Source organism: Chrysochloris asiatica, unplaced genomic scaffold (genome assembly GCF_000296735.1).
Source record: "Chrysochloris asiatica unplaced genomic scaffold, ChrAsi1.0 scaffold00050, whole genome shotgun sequence".
Taxonomy (NCBI): Eukaryota; Metazoa; Chordata; class Mammalia; order Afrosoricida; family Chrysochloridae; genus Chrysochloris; species Chrysochloris asiatica.
The window spans coordinates 13,347,868-13,359,017 of record NW_006408568.1 but is presented as its reverse complement, the minus strand read 5'-3'; the positions used below and the strand labels follow the sequence as shown (position 1 = coordinate 13,359,017).

General features: G+C 38.5%; 1 protein-coding gene across 2 annotated transcripts in view; it reads left to right on the top strand.

Annotated features, from left to right (window-relative positions):
• GDI2 (GDP dissociation inhibitor 2) overlaps positions 1-11,150 on the top strand; it is a 60,836-nt gene that overhangs the window by 47,863 nt on the left and 1,823 nt on the right. For both annotated transcript variants that reach the window (XM_006862735.1, XM_006862736.1), the window contains 3 exons: positions 2,744-2,843; positions 7,459-7,630; positions 9,574-9,718. In XM_006862735.1, the coding sequence (XP_006862797.1) occupies positions 2,744-2,843; positions 7,459-7,630; positions 9,574-9,718 (417 nt within the window). The remainder of the gene's footprint in view (positions 1-2,743; positions 2,844-7,458; positions 7,631-9,573; positions 9,719-11,150) is intronic.

The following is an 11,150-nucleotide window of genomic DNA, read 5'->3' as shown; positions in this document are numbered from 1 at the left end:
GTAGTAGAACCCTCCGAGGGTGGGGCTGGGGTGTCCACTAGCTCAGGCACCCCTATAGTCACCAGAATGGAGGTGCTCAGACAGCAAGGGACCAATGAACAGATACCAAAGAAAAGAATGTCCACACCTTTATCTCAGTGGTTCTTCCAGGCGTCTGTAGCGGCTCCTGGAGCAGCTGAACATTCCGAACTAGAAAGCAATGGATTTCTTGCTTCTGCCACAAATTCCCCCAGCTGTAAGCTTTCTAACCTTGTAAATATTCCTTTATATCTGGTTCAGAGTTCTGGGACCATCCCCTGAGCCTGCTTGGTTGGGTATTCTGTTGTTGCTGGCGGAGCTCCTTACTACACTTCTACCTGATCCGCCATCTTGTTTGTTCCTTGTTATAATGTTCTTGATGTCATCCTACAACTCTTCTGGTTTTTGGTCTGTAGTGTTTAATGTATCTAATTTGTTCTTCAAATGATCTCTAGATTCAGGTGGGATATATTCAGGGTCATATTTTGGCTCTCGTGGACTTGTTTTCATTGTCTTCAGCTTCAGTCTGAATTTGCATATGAGAGCAGTTGATGGTCTGTTCCACAGTTTGCCTCTGGTCTTGTTTTGGCTGATGATATGGAGCTTTTCCACTCTCTCTTTCCACAGATGTAGTCAATTTGGTTTCTGTGTATTCTGTCTGGTGAGGTCCATGTGTATAATCATCGCTTATGCTGTCTAAACAAGGTGTTTGAATTGAACAAATGATTGGTTTTGCAGAATTCTGTCATGCAATCTCCAGCATCATTTTTATCACCAAGGCCATATTTTCCAACTACTGATCCTTGGTCTTTGTTCCCAACCTTTGCATTCCAATCAACAGTAATGATTAATACATCTTGATTTCATGTATGATCAATTTCTGATTGGAGAAGTTGGTAGAATTCTTCTGTTTCATCCTCACTGGTTTTAGTGGTTGGTGCATAAATTTGAATAATAGTGTTACTAACTGGTCTTCCCTATAGGCGCATGGATATTATCCTATCACAGACAGCATTATACCTCATGTTCTATTTGACAGTGAATGCAACACCATTCCTCTTTGGCATTCCCGGCATAGTAAACCATGTGGTTGTCAGATTCAGAATGGCCAGTTCCAGTCTATTTCACCTCACTGATGCCTAAGATATCAATATTTATGCGTTCCATTCATTTTTGACAATTTCCAGTTTTCCTAGATTTATACTTTGTACATCCCATGTTTGATTATTAATGGATGTTTACAGCTGTTTCTCTTCATTTTGAGTTGTGCCCCATCAGCAAATGAAGGTCTCGTGGACTTTACGCCAACGGGCTTTACTCCATTCATGTCATCACGGTCAACTCTACTTTAAGGAGGCAGCTCTTCTCCAGTCGCATTTTGAGTACTGTCCAACCTGAGGGGTTCAATTTCCGGCACTATGTCTGATAGTGTTTCTCTGCTATTCATAAGGTTTTCAGTGACTAAATATTTGGAAGTAGTTCGTTACTCCTTCTTCCTACTCTGTCTTCGTCTGGAAGCTCATCTGAAACTTGTCCACAGTACAGCAAACTGACAGACAAGCAGTGGATTCATGTCTTTAGCACACCTAAACATTTTTTCATTTTGATTTTAGTTTTTGATGTATTCTTATAGAAAGTGTTTTGTCAAGTAGTATTATGAACGTTTTACAACTCGGAAATGATTAGGTTTAGGATCTGCCCTATACAGGTACAATCTCAACTTGGTGATTATGTATTACATTAGATTGGGTTATGAAAGGTCATTATATTGTATAATATAAAATGTGTCTCCCTGGGTGGTACACATGGTTGAGGCTGCCAATTCAGACCCACCCAGAGGCATCTTGGAAGACAGGCCTACTCATCTGCTACTAATAGATTGTTGTTGTTAAGTGCCGTTGAGTCGATCCTGACCCATAAAGAACCTGTGTAGGGTTTCCAAGGAGCAGCTGGTAAACTTGAACCACCGACTTTGTAGTTCAAATGACTTTGCAGTGTGGTGCATTAGCAGCCCACAGTGCCACACCAGGACTCTTCTAATAGGTTATAGTCTTGGAAATCCTATGGAGCAGTTCTACTTTGTACACACGAAGTCACCATGAATCAACGTACTGGGCAGCAACTAACAGCGGCATATAAAATAATTACACTTCATTAGACTACATTATGAAAGGTTATGTGCTCTACTCCAGCTCAGCTGATTTATTCACCAATAACTATTCCATGACAGAAGCTAGTCTAGTATTTGGTTCTGCATCTGAGATACAGCCAAATTGAAACACAAAACTCACCCTCACACAGTCCCCCTCCCCCTTTGCATTTATTATAACACTGCAAATTCAGTAGAGATTCTAAGAATGGATGTTCTTGCATTGTTCCCAGTCTTGTTATTGTTGTTTACATGCTTTCGAGTCAGTTCCAGCTCAACAGTATAGGATTCCCAAGAAGTAGCTGGTTAATTTGAACCACTGACCTTGTGGTTCAAACTGATCTTGCAGTCCATGCATTATCCTACAGCACTACACTAGGACTCCCAGTCTTAGGGGGCATTTATGCAATATTTTACTATTAAATATAGTTTTGTAGGCTTTTCATAGGTGCTTTTTTAAACTAGTTTTCTGAAAGTTGTTTTTTGTCTTAATGAAAGTCTCCTCCATTCTGTGTATCTGTGTGAACTCAGTAAGTTCTAAGGAAGGAGACTAATTAGAATCTTAATGATTTCCAGGTTAAGTGCTATTTATGGAGGTACCTACATGCTTAATAAACCAATTGAAGAAATCATTGTGCAAAATGGAAAAGTGGTTGGTGTTAAATCTGAAGGAGAGGTGAGTAGTTTTTATAATTTAAGAAATAATTGTGTTCTCACAAAGAAAATCATATTATCTAATAAGTACTTATTTTGGTACAGACAGTGGTGCTAGATTCCAGAATTTATATGATTCTTTATGGTAAGTCAGTATTCATAATGACAAGTTACAGGTGCTATGCTTTATTTTTTTAAATCCACAGACCTTAATGCTTGCTGTTGTATTGATAGCTGATTATGGAAGAGCACTATATTTAGTGGGAGTGGCTGCCTCTCAAAATACCCATTTTAATTAGCTTTATCTGAGCCATTTATGGTTTATTGTAATTATAATAATAATTACAAAGGAGCAGGTGGTGGGTTTGATCTGTGGTTAGTAGTCTCCAGTGGTTATCCTACAGTGCCACACCAAAATCATACTAGGAATTAAGTAATAATAAAACAGAATGGCCAAATCAACAATAAGGAAAAAAATGTCATTTTTCTTAATGCTTTGCCCAAAGTACTCTATCTTCTTTATAAGAGCACATAAAAGATTAGAGATATCATTTTTGTAGTCTACTTTTAGCTTTAATAAATACAACTGAGAATTCAGTGTTTTTCATTTTCTGCCCATATAGGCAAAAAAATCAAAAGCAAACTCCCTGCCACTAAGTTGATTCTGACTCATAGCAACCCTATATAGTTTCTGAGGCTGTAAAATTTATTATTATTATTTTATTTAAGGTTTTTATTATGGATCGAGTGAAAGTTTACAGGGCATATCATCAGTTTTACATTCAACAAATCATACACCTTGTTTCATTACAATGATTAAAATCCCTTCCATGTACCTACCATCATTTAATAGTATTTCTCTCTATCCACTTTAGCTTTTTAAAACAAACAAACAAACAAACAAACCACTCAGGCATATATAATAATTTATGTCTCCAAAGGGCACATTCTGAAAGTCTGCCTCCTGGCCACCAGCTCGTAGTCCCTCTCTTCTTTGTCCATGAATCTAGAGTCCTCAGCCACTCCCCCTCTCCATGCCCCCATCTCTGGCTCTGCTGCTTCTCTGGATAAGGTCCCACATTCTGCTTGTGCGTTTCTCTCTTGATGATCCTAGGGTCCTCTGTTTCTGGACTGTAAGATTAACCACTCCCCTTTTTTGGTTACAAAACTTCTACCTTTACAATTGTGACTGTCGCAATTAGTCATAACAATTATTCACTATTGAATCTTATGAATCTTATCCCCATCTCTCTTCACTAGACCCATCTAGACAAGATGACAGCTATTCAGTGGGGACTCTTTCTTTCCCCCCATACTCTTAAACTAAACTCCCTCTTGAAACCTTGTAAGCCAGTCTCTTCATGCTTTTATTGCCCCCTTATTTTAGATAGCCAATGTCTAAGTTGCCCGTCTCTATCTACCCTGTGTACAGATGGGATAGCATTGATGTGTGAAGACTCTTTCCCTCCCTGTTGATGTTTATGAGGCTGTAAAGTTTTCCGGGAGCAGATAACCTCATCTTTGTTATGTGGAGTGGCTGTCCAGTACTTACCCTACAAAACTTCCAGGGCTCCTTATATGCACAAAGAGAGTAAATTAACAGGAAAATGTTTCACACTTAATACATTAATTGTAAAATGAATATGAATTGACAACAGCTCTCTAGACCCCAACGTTAATGGTGAAATACATCAAATAGTGAAATCTCATACTCTTCATGAGTCTTTAGATGACAATATCCCAGATAATTTTCTCAAACTTAAAAGCAGTTTGTCATTTAATAGGAAAGACCTCATAGCACCATGCTTTGCAAATAGAACATATGTCAATATTCTTTCATCTATTATGATTCTTTCATCTTTTCACAATTCAGATTTTACTTTTGTACAAATAAGTTTCATTATAATTTTAATACAGTTTTTCATTATCCCTTTATAATTTCTTAAAGTACTTTTAAAGGGGCTGGGGGAGTAGAACTCGTTTGGGACCCAAATGGTGAATGGTGACGACTGCTGTTCCTGCTCTCTGGAGGGTTCCATAGGCATTACTTCAAGCTTCCAGTGAACATAGCAGGCAAAATGGACTTACTTCTTTTGTAGTTTCTAATTCATTTAAAGTACATGGTCAGTCACATTATGACAGTCAAGATGAAATGAAAGGAGGGTTACAAAGTTGTTTGGAGCTAATTAATAAAAGCTAAGCATAACTGTAGATTAATATACTATTAACTACAATCGACCATACATGACCAAAAGGGCAGCATTTCAGCAAAAGGAGAAAAACTGCAGTAGACAGGATGGGGCAGGAAAGAAAGACAGGTGGAAATGAGGGACCCAGGGAGGAAGTGCTAAGAGTGGTGTTACATCAAGTGGATTGCAACATAGGCCACGAAACAAAATGTGTTGAATGGAGAACTAATTTGCTCTTTAACTTTCACAACAATATTGTGAGGTGTTTCCCAGATTCATCATTATTATTCACCATTTTGTAGCATTCCATTGTGTGTGGTGGTTTGGTGCTGTGGAGTCGGTTCTGACTCATAGCGACCCTGTACAGGGTTTCCGAGGCTGTAAATCATTACGGGAGCAGAAATCCTCATCCTTCTCCTGTGAAATAGCTGGTAGTTTCGAAGTGCTGACCTTGAGATTAGCAGCCCGATTCGTAACCACTACGTTACCAGAGCTCCTTATACATACACTTAAAAGCACACAATCCACCCCACGCCTCCCCTTAGAGAGACAACTCCAAGTCTCATCCAGTTACTGATTTCAATCTCAAATCTCTGGGTAAACTGCAACTTTTTCCATCAGAATTAAATGGGGCCCTATGTGGTCCAGTAATCTACAGTCAAAAAAACACCAAGCTAACTGCCCTCAGCACATGACCTAACACCCAAAGGCAGAAGGAACCTGGATAACTGCACTCCAGGAAACCTTTACACAGAGAATGTCTTTCCTAGTTGCTCTCTGGTGCTCTGCCCAGTTCCTTCTTCCTTACCTAATGGCTGTTGTCTGAAGGCCGTTAAAAAACATAATTTTGAAGTGCAATAGGGACACCTTTAATTCCAGTTTTGCAATGCCTAGTCTCTACTCCTGCTACAGTTGCTACTGCTGTTGATGGGCATTTAGGTAGTCTCCATCTTTTTACATGGTAGGTCTTTCGTAGACAGCATATTCAAGGATCTTGTTTTCTTATCCATTCTGCTCTTTGTGTCTCTTAACTGGGTACATTTACCTCATTTACATTCACTGTAATTATCAATAGGTATGAATTGATTGTTGTCATTTTTTGTGGGGTTTTTCTGTGTGTGCGTGTGTGTTGCTGCTGGATTTTTTGTTCCACATAATTTTCTACACTGAGTTTCATTTTGTTTGTTGGTTTTCATTTTCATTTCCATTTTTTAAATGTTTATTAATTCTTTCTGAACTTCTTTAAAAAAATTTTAATATACAAGTTATTGTTTTTCCTTGAGGTTACCCTGTAATTTATTTTTTCCCTGCTTATTAAAACACCGTTTTATCTTAAAATCTAATTCTTTGACATTTGGAAATTCTGTATCTACACTGTTTCCTCGTTTTGCTTTGTATTTGACTTCATTATACATTGATATCTCTAGTTCTCTCTTTTCAATCTTGTAGATTTGTTTTACTTTAAATACTTGAGTATCTGGATTGAGTCCTGGGTGATGTTGTCATGTATGGTAACTTCAGGTTGTTGTCTGCTGTGTTGGTTCTCAGTCCAAATACCCTTTCGTATTTTTTGTAAAGTTGGTCTTGTCATTACAAACTCCTTTAATTTCTGTTTATCAGGAAATGACTTAATTTTACCATTGTATTTCAGAGACAGTTTTGCTGGGAATTTTTTTCTTTCAAGAGTTTTGTATATGTCATTTTGTATATGTCATTCCATTGCCTTTTTGTGTCAGCCTGGTTTCTACTGAAAAATATCAGAGCTTACTGTTATTGGTTCTCCTTTGTAGGTAACTTTTCAATTTTCTCAAGCTGTTCTCAAGATTCTTTCCTTGTCTTTGGTTTTAGAAAGTTTGATTATGATATGTCTTGGTGATTTTCTTTTGGGATCTGTTGTGTTTGGGGTTCCTTCAGCTTCTTGTTTGCTTAACTTCTTGGTTTTTGTGATGTTAGGCAAGTTTTCTTCCAACATATCTTTGTCAATTTTCTCTGTACTTGTCTCTGTTCTGGAATTGCACTTTTTCCATTGCCCAAGCAAATGTGCTCTGCCAGGCCTCCCTCAGGTGCCAAAGCTGTTCACAGGATGGTCAAGCTCCGCATGATTTCATTGGATCCTAACAATAAACACTTTGAGTTAGGTAGAACCAGAATTTGAAACCTAGTTTTCCCAGTTGTGAAATGTGTGCTTCTGAACATTATGCAACATAATTTTCCTATTTTTTAAATTAAGATTTAGAGTTTGTGTATGTTTCAAGGAGAATGTGTAGGAACTAATAGCAAAGCTAGTTTTGAGTCATCTAAAATCTTGTTTAATAATGATCTAGTTGTTACGTTTGTTAGGTTATGAAGATAGCCAATTATTTTCAAAGGAAAATGTCATCAATACACTACTTAAAAATATTGTGGGCACTGAATCAATTATAAAGTTTTTTTCAATGTTTTTTACAGATTGCTCGCTGTAAGCAACTCATCTGTGATCCCAGCTATGTAAAAGATAGGGTGCAGAAGGTGGGCCAGGTGATCAGAGTTATATGTATTCTAAGCCACCCAATCAAGAACACCAATGATGCCAACTCATGTCAGATCATTATTCCACAGAACCAAGTCAACCGCAAATCAGGTGAGTTTTGAGGACCCGCAAATATTTGTAGAATTTTGGTAGAATAATTTGCTTTATATTTCATTCCCATGTCCTAATAGTATATGCTACATTATAGTGAAGACACTGTTGTTTATGTATAGGAAACAGAATATGATTCCTTTGAGTTCATAATTATCTTGAAGCATTGTGTTGAAACAGGAACTTTGGCTCTGATCTCAGCAGCTCTCAGCTCTGCTTTAATTCATTACCTCATCGGTAGTTAAGAGGCTAGGTCTCCTGCTTAGTAATTGAATTGACTCCACTGAACTGATGACCTTAGATGCTTTTTTGTCATTATTTATGAATGTAATACTTTTTAAATCATCTTACAGTTACATCTTTTATTTATCTGAGTTGAAAGGGCTGTTGACTTTTAAGTGTGTTATAAGTTATCTCTACTAGGCTTCTTTTTCCATATAAGGCATCAAATCAAATTATCAGTAGAACAAAGGGATGTGGACTATAAGTCTTCCAGTAGTTCCTGTAAAGTTCCCTCAGCCTGTGAAAGTATAAGAATATTGAAATTTTTAGTTATTTTACAGAGTTGGTGTACAGACCAAGTAGATTCTCTAGAATTTTAGCAGTTTATTCAGTTTTACAATTTAATAATTGGGAAAATCAGTCATTAATAAAGCCTCTCTTAGTTATCCAACACATACTTTTTAATTGTAAAGTCCAGAAAGTTAAGTTAATGTGTTGGCTAGGCTTTTCACAGCTTGGTCTGATAAAGCTAGGAAGAATCCAATAATTCAGTGCCTCCTAAATCCTTAACAATTCTAATTATTAAATACGAAGGTGAGTCAAAAATTATCTGCCCTCCAGTTATATTAAAACCGCCCATCCATGGCTGATGACAACATTGAGCTTTCATGTGAAATGATTCTGTCGAATAGAAGAGTGACAGTGACTTAAGTAGCAACTCATTTGCAAATCAGCCAAGGCTCTCCCTATATAATTATCCATGAGGAGACTTTGGTTTTGAAGTGGGTGTAAGTTGGGTACTGAAACTACTCACGTAAGAGTATAAGCAAAAGCATTTGGAAATCTGCAAACAAAATTTGGATCGATACTTGAAGGAAGATAAAAGTTTCTATATATAAAATGTGACTGTTGACAAGACATGAATTCATCACGACTAGCCTGAGACTAAACAGTAGAATATGGAATGGAAACATCCTCAATCCTCAATCCCCAATGAAGAAAACATTAAAAAGTCAGCCATCTGCTAGAAAATTGATGCTTACAGTTTTTTTGGAATTCTCAAGGGACAATATTGGAACACTATCAAGAAAAGGGCTCAGTAATCAACAGTGCTTGTTATAGTGAGATGCTCACTGAAGATCTGAAGCCTAAACTTCAGATTCAACACAGGACTGCTATCTAAGGGCGTTGTGATCTTACATGATAATCATGTCTACACACGCAGCCCACAATGTTGACAATCTGCACAAACTTCGTTTTGAGGTGTTAAAGCATCCTCCCTATAGTCCTGATCTTGCTTCATCACACTTTCACCTGTTTGGTCCCTGAAAGTAGCCCTCTAAGGAGCAAATTCACGTCTGATGAAGACGTGAAGACAGCAGTACATTTGTGTCTCAGCTCAACCTAAAACATTTTTCAATAAAGGAAAATGAAAGCCTGACAGATGGACAAAGTGTATTGAAAAACAAGGAGATTATGTTGAAAAATGATATTTGTCTTTTCTAAAACTTGATTAAAGTAAATTCTAGAGCCAGAGTGCAGATAATTTATAATTCACCCTCGTATTTGTTTCATTTTCATATCTTTTTTACTTCCATATAGAATTTAAGCCTGGAAGATTTTGCCTATTTCAGATCATTTTAACTGACACCGGGGTGAACTATGGGTAATGTTCACGTTTTACAAACTTTAGTAAATGATATGATTTCATTTGTTTCTAGATATCTATGTTTGCATGATTTCTTTTGCACACAACGTGGCAGCTCAAGGGAAGTATATTGCCATTGTTAGCACAACTGTGGAAACCAAGGAACCTGAGAAAGAAATCAGACCAGCTTTGGACCTCCTGGAACCAATTGAACAGAAGTAAGTAATGAGCCAAAGTGCCATCAACTGAAGAATGGATAAACAAACTGTGGTATATACACAGAATAGAATATTATGCTACCTTGAAAAATAGCAAGGAAGCTGCAAGCCACCACATAACTTTGAGGACATTATGTTGAGTGAAATTAGTCAGTCACAAAAGAAGAAATACTGCATAGGACCACTACTGTAAACGACTAAGAAAAAGAACCCATACTAAATGGGGTGGCAGGGGGATTCTTTGCTGGTGGCTGGGATGTGAGGGATGGGGTGAGGGGAGAGAGGGGAAGGTGGGGCACAGGGTAGGGAATACACACAGATAGTTTGGGTGCTGGGGATGGGAGCGCTATACAAGAGGGGGTAGGGGGATGGGAGAACAATTAGGCAGGTTTGCATGGGCTAAGTGGGATGTATGCACAACCTTGGAACAACAGGGCTCTGGGATACAGGGATGGAGACATGGTTGAAATGGGGAAACGGGGGGAAATAATGTTAAGATGCTTGGCTGTCTTTTGAATCTTGGTTTCCCTTGCATACCATTATAAAATAGACACTGGACAGGGAGAGAAAGGAATAGCCAGAAATAGCACCATAGAAAGCTCTAAGTCTATCTTCTGCCTATAACTGATTGGAATATCTAAAATGAGGCTACAACCGTGCCCAGTGAACGAGGCTTCCTGAAGCCTCTGCATTACATAAGACCATGGGGAATCCTGAACAGCATCCAAAATCTTCCGAGGTGGGAAATTTCCACTTGAAATGATGGGCAGACCAGCCTTGAGTGGCTAGAAGAACAGAAGATACTTCTTGAAAGAAAGACTGACAGGAAAAACACAAAACAATATAGGCAGACCGACTGATTACTACAAGAACAATCAAGTTGCTCGCCCAGGAGACATCAAGGCAACTGGTTGGGTCCCCTCAGAGCAAACCCCCTTCCAAGACTAAGACTCAGTGGGAATACAAGCTCTGATTGGTGACCACGTTTGTCACTGATAAGGGAAAGTGAGAGAAAAACAGCAATGAAGCTGCGATGTAAGCCCTACAACGTTCAATAGACTCCTGTGAACCTGGGTGGAGACCTGGTTGGCCAGCAGTGTGGCAAGACCTGGGGACTCTTGGGCCCAGAGTCAGTGACACAGCCACAGAGGACTAGAGTAGAACGTCCAGCTGATAAAAAGAGAGGGCATATGCACAAGAACACCCACACTTGCAGATAATACCCACTCGACCTGGCTTCAATGACTGGATTATCAGAGCTCAACTAGAAGAAAGAAGTGGGGAAAAAAAGTAATTTGATATAGTTTGAACTTGACCTACACCTATGGATGCAATAGCTCAAAAGAGGGAACAAATCTTTACAGCAAGTATCATTCCCCCCCCCTCCATACACAGAGTAGACAGGGATGGGCAACTTGGACATTGGCTACCC